This window comes from Doryrhamphus excisus, chromosome 22 (genome assembly GCF_030265055.1).
Source record: "Doryrhamphus excisus isolate RoL2022-K1 chromosome 22, RoL_Dexc_1.0, whole genome shotgun sequence".
NCBI classification, from domain to species: Eukaryota; Metazoa; Chordata; class Actinopteri; order Syngnathiformes; family Syngnathidae; genus Doryrhamphus; species Doryrhamphus excisus.
Window position 1 is genome coordinate 4,408,973 of NC_080487.1, and position 16,619 is coordinate 4,425,591.

Consider the following 16,619-nt stretch of genomic DNA (forward strand, 5'->3'; position numbering starts at 1 on the left):
ATATTGACATGGTTACTGACATTTTAAGATTCCAGCTTACTAGACTTCCATTCTTATGAGATTTTAAAAAATGTGTGTTTTGGGCCATTTTATGACCTGAATGTGTAAATGCCATGCACTTATTCTGCTGCATGAGCATCCACTGTCTTGCTGTGGCAGGCCATGTGTGGAATGTCTGAGTCTGAGGCATATCTAATGTTCTCCACAGAGGTTTTTAGGGGCAAGAGCTCCCTTTTTCTTGTTCTCTGTGGTCCCGGGGCTGTTAGCTCACTACAGTTACCAAATAAGGGCATCGGGAGAGGAATGCTGCTTTCGGCAGGAGAGCATCTTTCCTTCTATTCGTTGTGAAAATCCTCCATTTTTTTTAAAAAGAGGCTATTGCTTCAGATCGCACCCTGCTATCTACTGGGTGAAAAATAGCAGATGATGTCATCACTCCCTGGACCTTTAATCTGCGAGCTGATACAGATGTTTAAAGCACTGACGTGGGAACCAAGCCACTCCTCTGACCTGTCTTGAGTAAAAACAACCACATTTGACGGACTAATTATAGTGGAAGTATACACGCTGCAGGAACCAACACAATATAACAGTCATAAACAGGTATAAAAATGCTTTGACACTCAGTTCCCTTGCGTCTCAAACCCATCCTTCATGTTGCTGTAAACACAAACAGTCCAGTAGATGGCCCCACAACTGGTTATACATCCTTCTGACCTGCATGTGAAACACTACAATATTCTTTCTTGCATTTCTTAAAAAATCTACAACAGCTTGTAGATTGTAGGGCCCCCGTTACAATTCCAAGGGCTCCAGGCAAATGTGTAATTATTAAAAAAAAAATAAACATTTCAATTGTTTGTTTTAAAAAGAAAATGTAACTTCTGGAGGCCAAAAACCAGAAGCTGGGCATATAATAACTTTCTGACCTGTAAATGTAGTTAGAATGTAGTATTCTCGTGCTCAACCATGCCAAAGTTTCAGATAACAAGGTGCATTGCCTAGTAGGACCGTGTAAGACCAGACTAGGGTAGGTCCTCCGGTGGAGGGTCACTTGGGCCATCCTTGTAGAGAGCAATAATTCTATTTCTCACATGCTGAAGAGAGCACTTTGCCGTGAGGAGCCAGGCTGAACACCAAGAGAGCAGCATGGAGAATTGTAACCAAAATACCAAATTCAACAGCTCTACTCAAAGTTGTATGGTCCCGCTAACCAGGCACAAACATGATGAATAGGACGGGTGCCTGTTTGAATGAGCGGTGAATAAGCGAATGCACCACAAGCGGTGTACTCGCTTGTGTTTAGACAATAATGCCTGCGTTGACCTCTTCTCAGCAAAAACAGTAAATATACACCACTATAAAAACTGCTGTACACTAACCACGCTATTAGTAGGTCACTTCAGGGGTGTACTCACTTTTATGACAACCTTAAAAATGTATATTCAATTCTGTTATATGGCTTATTCACACCAACAACATCATTACCATCGTTTCCTTAGCTGACATGTCTGTATCATGTCTTTTGGGAACCAGCCCCCGCTCACAACCCAAGTCTACGACAGTGCAATTCTAAATGGGCCGCCTATACAGAGCAGCTGTTCAGTTCCTACTGTAATATTTACAAAAATTCACATAAACAGCCCAAATGACTCACTTTCTGCTACTTCCTTGGCACCGCACAGCCAAGTGATGAAAAGCAATAAACTAGGCAATAATGTGGCCACAAAAGCAATAAGACAAAGAGTGGATGGGTGTGGTATGACAAAATCACATCTGCCCCCACTGGAGGCTTGAGCCTTTTGGTAAACAACGATGAGCTCAATGACATCTAGACCATTGAATACGCTGTTGTAGGCGCTCCGAGATTGTGGAGAGTTCCTATCTTTGGAGTCCAGAACACTGAGCAGTCATTTCCCTGACCCAGTTTTCCTGCCATGTGGAGTAGATGAAAAGACCAGAGGACAATGAGTCTGCTAGTTTTGGAATCACTGTTACAATGAGAGGAAAACACAATTGCACCGTAGCCTGGGTGTCAGTGGAAACAACGCACGCACTACTGCAAGAAGACAGTTTGACTCTATAATAGCTACTCTAATAGTCAAATATTAGGGGTGTAACGGTACGCCATCCTCACCATTTCAAATGCACCTCCATGTTAAGGTCACGCTTCAATTCATTTTTGGTACAGGAAGGGAACAAAACGCAAAAGCAATAAATCTCAATACCAATATATGTACCAAATATGATTTAATAATGCTTTTGCCTCTCACTGTCAGGCCTGACTAACAGAAATTCACAGCCTCAATTCAAATCCTCTTGAATTATAACGTGACTGTTTTATTATTTAGCAGGGTCCCTATGTTAGAGAACCGGTATGCTTGGATATTTAAATAAATCATGTGCAATTTCCCCCCAAACTATCTGCTACCAGTGTTTACAGGCCAGTATGGGATAAGTGATCCATGTCAGGTCCGCTATTCCAAAACTAAAACTACCACCACAAACAGCAACATGTCTAACTGGATGAGCTGGAGTGTGTTTTAGTACTTACTGATTCATCCAGGGCAAAGCGCAGACAGCCATGTTCGTACAACACAAAGAATCGCCGTTGCCATTTCTGTGGGGGACAAAAAAATACAAGTGAATAAATAATTTTTATTTCGTTAGAGTAGAAATTTGAGAGGATCCAGGACACCCGCTGCTGAAGTTCAAATAACGGCTTGGTTGTTGTGCTGACAGCAGCCATTAAAAGAAACACATGAACACACAAGACTGCTTTAAGTGTTTCTGCCAGTGTTTTAGCGCTTTTAATGTTTACTTTATGCACTACTACCACACCTATTGACAGTTGTTCATCTACACATTAATCTGCACATGGACGGCAAATGAAAATATGATCTTAAAATTGCTTGTAGAGGCAAGTTTTATGATGGCATAAAATATCTCCAGTTTAATGATTTCCTACAAGAAATATTACTTCAAACTGTACGTCACACAATTTTGGTTTTACACAGGATCAAAAATGATGGCTGATGTGCATGCATTTACCCGTGATCGTTGCATTGGATTGTCAAAATCAGTTCCCTCAGGGGCCAAGCACAACCAACCACCATAAATGGGCTTAGCCTGTAAAGGAGAGAGAGAGAGAAAAAGCCATTAAGGTAATCATTAAAACTTGCTAAGTGTGCAAGATGAGAGCGAATATGAGAGAAGCCTTTTTGCTTCTGACCCAGCAGCGCATTTCGAAAACACACAAATGAGTTGAGTGAGGATAAGCGGCATAGAAAAAGTATGGCAAATACAGTGGTGTGAAAAGGTGTTTGCCCCCTTCCTGATTGCCCCCTTTTTGGAATGTTTGTCACAGGTCATCAAACAAATTGAAATATTAGTCAGTGACAACAAAACTAAACACAGTTTTTCAATGAAACTTTTTATGAATCAAGAAAAATATCCCAAATTACCATGCATGACCATGGATACCAAGTGATGTCCCCCCCACGAAAGCTAATAAGTGGTTAAGGTCACCCTTAGCAGCAACAACTGCAATCAACTGTTTGTGATAACTTACAATGAGTCTGAATTTCATCCCACTAATCTTTGCAGAATTGTTGTCAATCATCCACATTGGAGGCTTTTCCTGAATAAACACCCTTTAAAGGTCACGCCACAGCATCTCAATGGGACTCAGGTCAGGACTCAGAAGTCTCATTTGGTTTTTCTTCATCCAGTCAAAACAGCCCCAGACCATTTTACCGTTGATATGATGTTCTTTTTCTGTGTTACTTTTGCACCAGATGTAATGGGACACACACCTTCCAAAAAGTACAATTTTTGTCTCGTCAGACCACAGAGTATTTTCCCAAAGGTCTTGAAGATCATCAAGATGTTTTCCAGCAAAAAAAAAACCCTAATGTTCTTTTTGTTCAGCAGTGGTTTTGGTCTTGGAACTCTGCCATGCAGGCCACTTTTACATAGTACAGTCATGAACACTGACCTTTAACTGAGGTGACCCCTGGATGAGTCGTCATTGCAATAATTTTGGTTGGCTGGCCACTCCTGGGAAGTTTCATCACTGTTCCATGTTTTGGCTCTCTCTGTGGTTTGCTGGAGTCCCAAAGCTTTACAATTGGCTTTATAACCTTTTCTAGACTGATAGATCTCCATGAATCTCAGTTAAGTTACATTTTAACAGGGGGTGTAATGACTTTTTCCACAATGGGCCATTAACGTTGGAGTTTTTTCCCCTCCCTCAATAATAAAATGTTTAATTTCAACGGCATTCAGTGTTCATTTGTGTTGTCATTGACTAATATTTTAATTTGTTTGATGAAACATTTAAGTGCGACAAATCTGGAATCAGGAAGGGGGCAAACACTTTTTCACATCACCTGCTTTTTTGTGAACACAAGCTATAACATCTCGTGAGACTAAGTGAGTCTAATACTGGTCTTTTTTCTGCTATGTGTTACCACATGTCTACTATACATTCATATATTTCTTGCTTGAACTTGTGTGCCTGTGACAGCGTCAAATTAAGTTAAAAGGACGTTTGAAAGAGCTGAACCCAGTGACAGGCCAATTCTATCTTAAAAAGGTGGGTATCATACATGGAGTCAGTACGGCATTTCTAAAAAAAAAAGCATCAGTAATAGCTATATTGTTGAAGAACTTATTCAAATACTGCAAAAAAGACTATACTAAGTCTAACGTCCAAGACATTGTGAGAAAGCTATAATTTGCTGGGGGTAAATTCCCCCTTTGGCCTCACCACTGTCGTTTGGAGAAGCAGCGCCTGCTTAATGTCTTTCATCAGTTAGGATGAACTGGGTTCACCCATCAGCCAAGCCATAGCTTGTCATCTGATGACATGCTATAGATCTGGGACACCCAAAAAAATTCATAATCAGTCTGTTGTACAGGATGTCGTACAAGATCACAGTGGTGGCTCGTGGTGGCTAACATTTACTGTTAGTTAGTTGGTTAGTTGGTTAGTTAGTTAGTTAGTGAGTTAGTTAGTGTTGAATAGTGATGTTCAACGTGACTCTTTAGCGTTGCAGGTGGAAGCTCTGTGTAATAATTGTTTCTGTGGGGCCCCATAAAATCTATTAGATTTTTTTTTTACCCCTCTTAAAGCCATTTAATTTTTTTTAATTCCCTTTAATTAAAAAACTTTTTTTTTTTTTTTTTTTACTTTTTACACTTATTTTACCAGCGGAGAGACACATTGATGCAATAATACATCAGTAGTCAATTTTGCCCAGCATATCAGAAATGGATGTCTGTAGCTGTAACTTTTCCAAACTGCTCTTATTTTGATAGGATTGGCTTGAGACAATGCTGTGACCCAGAAACTGATAAATTGATGCATTCAAGTAGGATATTTTAACACATACTATCCAAATGACACTAATACTAAATTTGGTTCCTCTGGCGATGACATAATGTGGAGTCATGCATTTTTACAGTATGTTACACTGGAGACATGCAAAAGCTATGCAGAGACCTTCTCTTGCACACGTGCATGTCTTAGCTTGTTTACACTCAATAAAGCGAGGTGTGATTTTAGGTTGCATATGGGTATTCTGGAATCATAGGCATGACTCGGAACGCCGTGGAAATGCTGATACGACACACCACTATGTTGTGAATCAAATTACAAACTGGTACGGAAGGACAGCATCTCATGAGCTTGTTCTCACGTTAACCATCAAAGATTTCGGAAAAAGTGAGCAGTGAGTAGTGGTGAAAGTAATGGGCTAACATTGTCCTATGATCTGTTTCTATGTAATCATTGCTATGCATGCTTTCAGTTGGGTTTCATAGATCAGTAATTCACTAGGGTTAAATGACCTTATAACATGCCATTTCTCATGGTCACGTGTTTACAATTTTGCATCTTCACTTTATCGCGTGTGGAGGAGCAACAGCATTCATGAAACTACACCTCTCTCTACTCTGTGGGTTAATTTGGAGTGATTATTTTGTTAATGAAATATGACTGTGGAGGAGTAATAGCAATATAGTCAAGTATGCTGCGTACATGCATTATAGCCAAACCCCTGCGCTATCAAAGCTGTAAACCTAGAAACTAAAATATAAATATCATATCGGAACATTTGGTCCATATTACAACAATTGACTCTGTTAGCTTGTATAGCCTGACACGTTAAACAGCTGCTTCTAAGACATTTTACTCCCATTTCAAAAACCCACACTCGGTTTCTCTCCATCTGACTCCAGCTCCCACTCGTTTAGTCCATGATATCCATCCATCCCTCCCACAAACACGTCACCTTTAGCCAGCCACCATTCCCAATCATAGCTTAGCTGGCCTTCCATCTTCTCATCCTGACAATGCAATCCCACATTCCCAGCCCAACAACAGACAGGACTTCCAAGTCGGAAAAAAAAAGATCCAAAGTTTCAGATCACCACCTTCTGTCAGACATTCACACCGCCATGACCTCCTGCCTTTAAAGCTCAACAAGTTATCTCAAGAAAAAGAGCATTACATCAACTACGGGGAGTTGTGTTATGGGCACGAGGCAACTAGGAAAATATTGATGTTACTACTTTAAAACGCTTCTTATTCCAGCCATATTTTTTCTTGTTCTTGAGACGTGGACCCAATCCCATGTATTATCTCGCCTCGTGTCACCCTTATTCATTTATATAAATAAAAATTGCATGTCAATGGTTGTCCCATGAACGTCAGACAAACCAGAGTTCTATTAAGCACAACAAGACAATGGGAAGCCTAATGGTAATCATAATTTTATTGTGATTTTTAGAAAACAGGAGCACATGGGAACATGGTGTATGGTGTGTGTACAAAGATCCTCCCAGAGAATCAAGATATCAATTCTGAGCAAGAAAACTGTGATTTACTTTTAAAAAAGTAACATAGCATGTACCCTCACTAGTGCAGCAGAGGATGCTGACGTTTCTTTGTGGCACTTAAAACTTCTACAAGGGCCCATCCTGCACGGCCTCATCATCTGGGATCAATTAGAAGGACACACCAAAGACTGAACTAATGATCAGAGAGTGAATGAGTGGCTCAAAAACAAGCCTTGACTGCTGTGACTGCCACAGCTAAAATATTTGCCCGTTCACTCATTTTCATAACTACTTTATCTTTTGAACTTATAATTTTGCAGTGATCACTAGTGCTGCATGCCCTTCCTTGGAACCACACTGAAATGCAAACACAAATAAAAACAAGTGATCACAGAGCCCAAAATAGTCAAGAAAATGCAACCACTTGCACTAAACTGCATATGGCACATTAAATAAGAAAAGAGCAACCTTGTACATAGTTGAGTTAGCAAATGGTGTGATTGACAGTGTTCAACAAAACGGTTTCAGGTCCATGCATGCAAGTTTCAGTAATGGTAGGCAGCACATTTACTATGAACAATGTTAATAAATACTTTAAGAACAATATTTATCTAATGGAAAAACATACCTGTGTTAAATCCTGGTCCGTCAGCAGATGCAACTCTCTGGGTTTGAAGCAGTTCTGACATTTGCTTTTGTTGAAAAAGTTGGCCTGGAATTTCCTACAGGAATTTTCTTTAGCAGCAGACATGATCTTTCACCTCGCTGACTCTGTCGGATGTTCTCTGGGTGACTTTAAGCAGCAGTGGAATCGTAATCCTGCTGTTTACTTTGTCTCTCTTCCTACTCCAACTTCGAAAAAAAAACCTGCGCTCGTCTGCATTTCTCCCCCTCCAAAAAACGACCAACCTGGGTCCGAATTGTTCCTTCTTAAAATCTCCTCTGTGTGATTAATTGCTTCCAATCCCCCTTTCCCATGAAATAATTAGCTGCCATTAAGACAGCCTGCCCACCACTCAAGTAACAACTCCTTCCCAGTCTATATGACCACAGCACCACAAAAGCGGGGCGAAAGGTGGCTAATATCCTGTTAGCTCCACGGTGGCTTTCCAAATCAATAACGTGATGGCGTAAAAGCACAAAAAAAGAAAAACAAGTCTGCCACGCTGTTACCTCAACCAAACTTGCAGGTGATAATGTCCAGCAGCCGACGATTAACTCCCGCGAGATGAAGTGAAATAAAAACCCATGGAGTTCAGACAGCAGGCTGTTAGCCCAGTCGCAGCAGTCGCTCCATGCTAGCTTAGCCAGACAGCTAGCTCGCACATATGCTAATGCTAAAGAAATCCTCTTCTGGCTTGGGGTCTTCAACTTGGTTTAAAAAAAAACGTACAGTCCTAAACGCCAAAGTACTCCAGTGCCTTTTTTATCTCCAAGAGATAAATAATCTGCATGTACAAAGAGCTCCGCCCGGCCAGTCACTGGTCGTAATATATTTGTTTAAGATGTGCTTCCATAACTAGCTTGGTTAGCAGCGGTAGGTTTATTTTCTTCTTTCCCAAGCCAGTGAGAGGGTGAGGAGCAACCTGGCTGAAGAGCCCGGAATGCCAGGAAATCTCGCGAGAACTGCTCAACCTCGCCATCCAGAGACGCAACATATTACTAAATGTACTGGTAGTCATAATACGTTACATAATAATGATAATAATGTGGAACAAGAAGAATTAATAATAGCAATAATACATGTATTCATTAAAATACGTTTTTTCATACCTTTTTTTGATACCATTTCATTGCGAGAAAAGGTTGTGGAAGCGTTTGCATTTTAAGTGATGACTATATAACTTTAAAATATATTTAACATTATATTTTAATGAGATTTCAATATATTTATACTTATGAGTATAATATCAATCGTGATTAATATCAGACTGTTGTTGGATGGCGTCCTAATGTGAAAATATTTTAAATATATTAAATATAAAAATATAAATATAAATAAAAACATTACATTTATCCACACATTCTGACTATATTCGATATAGGATGAGCTGTATTAAAACCCTGTGTTTCATTCATATATATTTTTAAAATGCATTAATTCCTGAATTACACCCTGGAGTACACCCTGGACTGGCCAATCCCAGGGCGCATGTAGACAAACAACCATTCACACTCACATTCACACCTATGGGTAATTTAGAGCAGTGTTCCCCAACCACGTATTCGTGCTGTGAGAGATTGCACAGAAATACACTTATTGTATATAACATAACTAAAAAGTTTAGTACGACAATAATAGGAGTATAGTGTTCTGTAAAACTAACAAGTTTGTCATTTTATGAATCAAGACGCTTGTTTTAAAATAATTTGTCATTATCAGGATAATATGTCTAGTTGACTAGAAAACAGCTGCAGGTCCCGAACACCCATCAAGGGAACGCTTGACATGCTGGCAACAGTCTAGCGTGCTTCAGATAGCTGCTGTGTGCCATATGCGTGTATTCATGGCTGACTCAAGCACAGGCTATTATAAGCAACTGGTTCTACTGGACACCAGTGGGTCAGAGAGACAAGCAGCAGTAGTGTAAATGGACGGTGGACGCAGAGGGAGGAGAAGTGCCGCTGTTACCTAACTAAAGCTGGGGGGAAAAAAAAAAAAAACGCTGCCAGTCCCGTTGAAGGATTAGCTCCCTCCGCCGTGCTGTAAGGGAACCAAGAATAACAAGGATTACAGGTGTGTGCGTGTGTTGTGTGTTGTGTGTTGTGTGTTGCCAATACACAAGCCGAGTAACCCACTTGGTCTGATAATGTGTCAACTCAAATATGAAGCCGAAGTGGGCAGTTGATATGAAGATCTATCATGTGCATTGAGTTGAATAGGAATATTTGTTAGTTCAAATAACTTTATTAAAAGTTAATCCAGTGTTTAGAATTGTGAGCTCGAGGCTCCACATGGGCTATCCAATGATAGCATTTAGGGGGTGGCACAGGAAAGCATTCTGGGGCATGTCCAGAATATATTTAGATGTTCTCCTTAAAACACTTTAAATGGTAAGTGTGCTGACATGGTCACAAAATGGAAAATCTTCACAGAGAAGGTCTTATTATGGTTGTAAATGGCTTATAAATGTTCTTAGAATGTTGTACAGGTTTCATATAATGAGGTTTGAACATTTGGAAGCGAGCCTGAAAAAAGTTTGGGATGGTTCAAAACGCTCGGTTTCCAAAGGCGTGGTAAAACTGCCCCTTTGTGATGTCACAGAGGGGCTGACTTCTTTATATTGTTAGTCGTTAGGAAGCACTTTTTGGGCGCGTGACCAATCATGGCGTAATGGGAACAAATTCAAACAGATAATTTTGGCAGAAAGTACAAATCCAATAAATTCAGCTGGAATAGGTGCAGATTCTAGAAAATCTAAAAAGTTTTCTGTGCGGGTTATTGTGTGAAGCTGCTCTATAGGAGTCCATAAAGTTGTAATTTTTTGGAAAATTAGGTCGCAGAAATAGTTCTAATGTGACAAGAATAAAGTCAAAATATTGTGGGAGTAAATAATTATGAGTAAGGATGTCCGATAATTATTGGTATTGATAATTATCAGCGTTCAATTCCACCCTCGGCCATCTGTGTGTGGAATTTGTATGTTCTCCCCGTTAATGGCTAATTGGCCACTCCAAATAGTCCATAGGTATGAATGTGAGTGTGAATGGTTGTTTGTCTATATGTGCCCTGTGATTGGCTGGCGACCAGTCCAGGGTGTACCCCGCCTCTCACCCGAAGACAGCTGGGATAGGCTCCAGCACCCCCTGCGACCCTTGTGAGGAAAAAGCGGTAGAAAATGAATGAATGAATGAATAATTATCAGCCAACTATCAACATAAAAAGGCAATATCGGTATCAGATTTGATCCAGATCGTGAAAAACGATATTGGATACTGGAACTGTGAAAAAGTGGCATTCCTCGGGAGACCTAAACTGGATCCGAAGTGTTCTGTCAGCTGTTGTGTTTTTTCACAGTGATCCTTTGCTCTATCCTCCTGCAGAAAATGGCCCTCCCGTCAGTGATGGTGTTGCCCCTGCTGATTGTCGTGGCGGCGGGAGTGTATTATATCTACAATGAGGTCATGCAGTACATGGCCAAGTCTTTAGTCCGAAACAAGGTGGTGGTCATCACTGATGCTGTGACCGGCGTGGGAAATGGTGAAGGATTTTTCATCATTATTCATATTTGACCGTACTGTAATGCAATGTTTCCCAACCTCTTTTGTCGTGTGTATCCTGAGAAAGTATACACCTTGTATAATAGATTACAGCATGACATAATGTGATAATAACTGATTTCTGATTGTTGTCTTTCAGAGTGTGCTCGTCTCTTCCATAAGGGCGGAGCCAGGCTCATCCTGTGTGGGACAAACTGGGACAAGCTGGAGAGTCTATACGACTCTTTGACAAGTGATGCTGACCCTAGCGAGGTGAGGGCTAAACAAGTTCATACAGTAATTAAATACTGGCTTTATTTTCTGTGTTGGCCAAACACCCAGTTCTTACAAAAATGTAACTTAATGTGTAAGATAAAGAGGCTACGTCCGCTGTCTCCATTTCCGCACTGGACAACACAATAGCAGGACATCCTCTGTGACAAGCAATGAGCCTATAAAATGTATTCCTACGTTTCAAAGAGAACGGTCCAAATATGATGGAAAAGTACAGAATAGGCTACAAAGCACAACAAATTGCACTAAAATGAAGCAAGATGCAGTTATGGTTATGGCTGAGTCAGATAACAATATTGTTTATTAGTAAATTAATTCCTTGCATGGTAAAAGTAATATACGTATTACTTTATGAAGTTTATTTTATTGATTTACATGCAACTCACTTCAGGAATTCACTTGATGTGAAATGCAATTGAAAATTGACTGGTTTTATAAAATGGTGAATGATATATAATAAAATACTTACCTACATTAATAGTGCATAATAATTCATTCATTCATTTTCTACCACTTATTCTCACAAGGGTCGCGGGGGTGCTGGAACCTATCCCAGCTGTCTTGGGGCGAGAGGCGGGGTACACCCTGGACTGGTGGCCAGCCAGCCAATCACAGGGCACATATAGACAAACAACCATTCACACTCACATTCATACCTATGGACAATTTGGAGTGGCCAATTAACCTAGCATGTTTTTGGAATGTGAGAGGAAACCGGAGTACCCGGAGAAAACCCACGCATGCACGGGGAGAACATGGAAACTCCACACAGAGATGGCCGACGGTGGGATTGAACTCGAGTCTCCTAGCTGTAAGGTCTGCGCGCTATCCACTTGACCTCCGTGCAGCCCTATAATAAAATACTATATAAAAGCAATACATGCCATTGGTATTAAATGCAATTCAAATGATTGCATGACATTCTGTTTTTTATGGTAAATCACAGCATATTCGGGGCAATATATCCACAGTATTACAGTACTAAATTTGTTCCATCACTGCCCAATACCCAAGTGTTAAATGTTCCAAGATGGGACTGATTGTGTAGTTTTCTGTAGCAGTTAAGCAGTGCAAGGTGACAACTAATGATGGCATCTTTTATGTCTCTTTACAGACATTTGCCCCCAAGCTGATCATCCTGGACTTCAGTGACATGGAAAGCATGGAGGACGTGGTGGCGGAGGTGGTGGACTGTTACGGTTGTGTGGACGTGTTCATTTGTAACAGCAGCATGAAGCTCAAGGCTCCGGTGCAAAGTGTTTCGCTGGAACTTGACAAAAACATCATGGACGCCAACTACTTTGGGCCGACCACTTTGACCAAAGGTGGGGGGGTGCATGAACAGCACCCAGTAACCGTATTGATTTGTAATCTAATTTTTATTAACAGGCATTCTTCCAACCATGATTCCGAGAAGATCGGGGCAAATTATTTTGGTCAACAGCATCCAAGGAAGACTGGCCATCCCATTCAGAAGTTCATGTGAGTCATAAACAAGAACAGGACTGAAGTTCTACTGCATGATGGGATCTCTATATACCAAGGTAGTGAGTATACTCCCATTGCATTTTGAATGCTGGTCAACTGGACCCCCAGTATAGTAAAACTGCCTTTTATTGTGGCCAGTCTAAGGTACACCTGTGCAATCATCACCCTGTCCCACCTGTCAGATGGTTGGATTAGATTGGATCAGATTTGTGAGGAATATTTGACAAAAATGGGCCTTTTGGGAATGCAGAAAAACATGGAAAAAGATGGAAGCAAAAAGAAAAGTGTTGTGTTGATATTTTTGTTGAGTTAATAACCATTAATTCATTCATTTTCTACCGCTTAACCCAGGGGTGGGCAAACTTTTTGACTTGCGGGCCGCATTGATATAACAAAATTTCCAGGGGGGGGGGGGGGGGGGGGCAGACTATATATTTTACACGTAACAGTCCACCTGGTATTATTGTATCTGTAAAATTGTCATGCAATCTGCTATTATTATTTATTATTTTATATTTATATTTAAATATTTTAAAAATAATAAAATATTATAATAATTAAAATAAAATTAAAATAATAATTATTATATTATTATTATGTAAAATATGCAAACATAACAATATTATTATATATAATTAATATAATAATTAGCATTGATATAATACATATAATAATCATAATAGTTATAATAATAATATAATAATTATTATTTTAATTTTTATTATTATTATGTGCTTGTGTCTCTTTTTTCAGGAGCACTTTGTAAACAACAGACCATGTCAAACAACGAAATTGATAAAACCATCAAAAGGTTGGCTCAGGCCATGATGCCAGGTTGTATGTTGAGTTTAAATTAAATACTTTTGAAAGATTGGGCGGGCCGTATTCAAACACTTGGCGGGCCGGATGTGGCCCCCGGGCCGTAGTTTGCCCACCCCTGGTTTATGCAATGGAAGAGCTCTATGTTTGTGTTTCCTCCAATCAGATGCAGCCTCCAAACATGCAGTCCAGGCCTTCTTTGACTGCCTCCGAGCGGAGGTGGAGGAGTACGGCATCACCGTGAGCACCATCAGTCACACTTTCATCGACGCGGCAACCCTGCAGTCTCCCGAGAACCCCGCCTCCAAACCAAATAGCCTATCTGCATGTGAGTAGAAAAAACGGTTGCTGTGTGATTCATGTCATTGTATTAATTGCTGGTAGTTATAGATAATAGATGATAATTATTTACAAATACATATCTGGTCTATGTGTAAGAAATGTGTTTGCTCCTCCGTAGTTATTGCCAAGCAGCTGACACACGGCGTCCGTCCGTCAGTCCTGGCCAATGAGATTATGCGAACAGTCAACAGGAAGAGGAAGGAGGTTGTGCTGGCCCACCCCATCCCCAGGGTGGCCCTCTACCTCCGATCTTTCCTACCCTCTTTCCTCTTCGCTGTGCTGGCTGCTGGAGTGAAGGACTCTGTTGTGGCTGAGCAGATGCAGTAGGGGTTGCAGAATAATGATAAGATAATGAAAGCAAATTATATTTTAGCCGGGAATAGTTATGAGTAAGTATTACTCACAATATTACTTTACATCATTGCAAGAAACACCACAGTCACACAATTTTATTCTGACCTGAAAACATTGACAGTAGTGCAATTCCAACACTGTATAATGTATGTATCTCCAACTCACAACCATGTCTCTAGTCCCATCATCAGGATACAGATGATGGAAGGACACTCCAAACATCACAACAATATACATGCACTATTCATTCATTCATTAATTTTCCTCACGAGGGTCGCGGGGGATGCTGGAGCCTATCCCAGCTGTCTTCGGGCGAGAGGCAGGGTACACCCTGGACTGGTCGCCAGCCAATCACACGGCACATATAGACAAACAACCATTCACACTCACATTCATACCTATGGACAATTTGGAGTCGCTAATTAACCTAGCATGTTTTTGGAATGTGGGAGGAAACCGGAGTATGCACGGGGAGAACATGCAAACTCCACACAGAGATGCCCGAGGGTGGGATTGAACCCTGGTCTCCTAGCTGTGAGGTCTGCGCGCTAACCCCTAGACCACCGTGCCGCCTGCATGCACTATATGTAGTCTAAATACACAAACAGACAACGAAAACAAAGAAAAACAACATATAGCAGCATATTCTTACCACTCACCAAAATACCTCTGACTGTGGAAGTACAATTTACTGCGTGTTAGTATGCTTGGGAATCCCAGGAAATACACTCAAAATGTGAATTCAGCTTATATTACGTGATGTCTTTAAACGCATCCTTTCACGGCTCCTAAAAATAATGTTAGTGTTAGGCAGTTTACCTTTTAGCTTGGAACCGTTAATGCATACATTTCCTGTTTTTCTGCTCATAAAATACATTTAATGCATCTACAAATGGTGATTCATTCATTTATAAACTGTGATTAATTTGATGAAACATTGTAATCATTTGACAGCTCTAATGATATCATAATTAATTTATGGATACTTGATGATGATGTTTTTGGAGTCTGCAATGTATGAACACATAATTTTTGTCACCGATTCATTAATACATGATTAATAATATATGTTTTGTTGTCCAATTGACTGAAAGGAGTCAATAATGGTGAGTGTTATGTTGAGATGATATTTACATTATTATCTGGTTAAAGGTACAAGCGCCACATGATTTCACATTGCTTCTAATTTATATTGCATTCAATCTTGAGAAGTACAAGCAGAAAATAAAATATAAAATTGTTATTTTCAATATCAATCAAGTATACTGTACTGTGCAGCTGTTTCCCTTACGTGCACTTTTTAGTCGCTCCTCTAGATGGCAGCACCACACGGGTCTAGTGATGCTGTTTGGCTGTCATTGAGGAGACTATATAAATAAAATTATATTTAAATACGATTAAATACAAAAATAAGACCTGATATACAAACATTTAGACTAATACAGGACTTATATGTCATTCAAAGATCCAGTAAATATATGTTTGATGGTGATTAGTTGATGTATTTAGTTACATTGAGTAGACTGTGATCAGGGCGGTGCAGCGTGTGTGTTCCCTTGTGTGTGTGTGTGTGTATCTGGACAGGAAGTCCAGCTGGTAAGCGGAGGCTGTCCTCCAGGTCAGCCTCCTCTGGGGACTTCAACATCCTTTGTCTCCAGAGGCCTGCGGACAGGAACATGTCTCTGATGTTGACATGAATAAAAACAGTCCAGTGACATTTCCATGTGTCACACAGGGAAAGATGTCTTCAGAGTACTCAGCTGGACTCCCCAAATTGGTATTTTTTTTTTCTTTGTCACATTTGCATATCACACACAAGCACCAGATACATACATGTTTCATTGCAGGATGAGTTTCAGTCCACATATGGATCATATAAAGCCTGCAAAGAGCATGTTGTTATGATTTAAGGCAAGGGTGGGCAAACTACGGCCCGGGGGCCACATCCGGCCCGCCAAGTGTTTCAATATTGCCCGCCTGTTTTTTCCAAATATTTCATTTGAACTCAACGTACAACCTGGCATCGTGGCTTGGGCCAATTTTTTGATGGTTGAGGTAGCTGCTTTATCAATTTCGTTATTTGATGTGGTCTGTTACAAAATGCTCCTGTAAAAAGGGACACAACCACATAATAATAATAATGATGATAATAATAATAATAATAATAATAATAATAATAATAATAATAATAATAATAATAATGTTGTCAATAATGATAATAATACTACTATTATATTAATATTGTTGTTAATAATATTAATATAATAATGGTAGTAATA

At 40.0% G+C, this 16,619-nt stretch overlaps 2 protein-coding genes across 5 annotated transcripts in view; one reads left to right on the plus strand and one right to left on the minus strand.

Annotated features, from left to right (window-relative positions):
* Positions 1-8,457, minus strand: part of mprip (myosin phosphatase Rho interacting protein) — a 35,489-nt gene extending 27,032 nt beyond the window's left edge. For 2 of the 4 annotated variants that reach the window (XM_058062500.1, XM_058062501.1), the window contains exons 1-3: positions 7,472-8,457; positions 3,052-3,129; positions 2,555-2,620 (exon numbers count right to left, since the gene is read on the minus strand). In XM_058062500.1, the coding sequence (XP_057918483.1) occupies positions 2,555-2,620; positions 3,052-3,129; positions 7,472-7,594 (267 nt within the window). In that variant the 5' untranslated portion in view covers positions 7,595-8,457. The remainder of the gene's footprint in view (positions 1-2,554; positions 2,621-3,051; positions 3,130-7,471) is intronic. The other 2 variants (XM_058062502.1, XM_058062499.1) reach the window with 1 other exon arrangement.
* Positions 8,458-9,416: 959 nt separating this feature from the next.
* dhrs7cb (dehydrogenase/reductase (SDR family) member 7Cb) lies at positions 9,417-15,229 on the plus strand. Its single transcript, XM_058061832.1, has 7 exons — positions 9,417-9,580; positions 10,888-11,044; positions 11,204-11,316; positions 12,452-12,662; positions 12,727-12,819; positions 13,811-13,972; positions 14,105-15,229. The coding sequence occupies exons 2-7, from the start codon at positions 10,891-10,893 to the stop codon at positions 14,311-14,313; spliced, it is 942 nt and encodes a 313-aa protein (XP_057917815.1). The 5' UTR covers positions 9,417-9,580; positions 10,888-10,890; the 3' UTR covers positions 14,314-15,229.
* Positions 15,230-16,619: the final 1,390 nt, after the last annotated feature.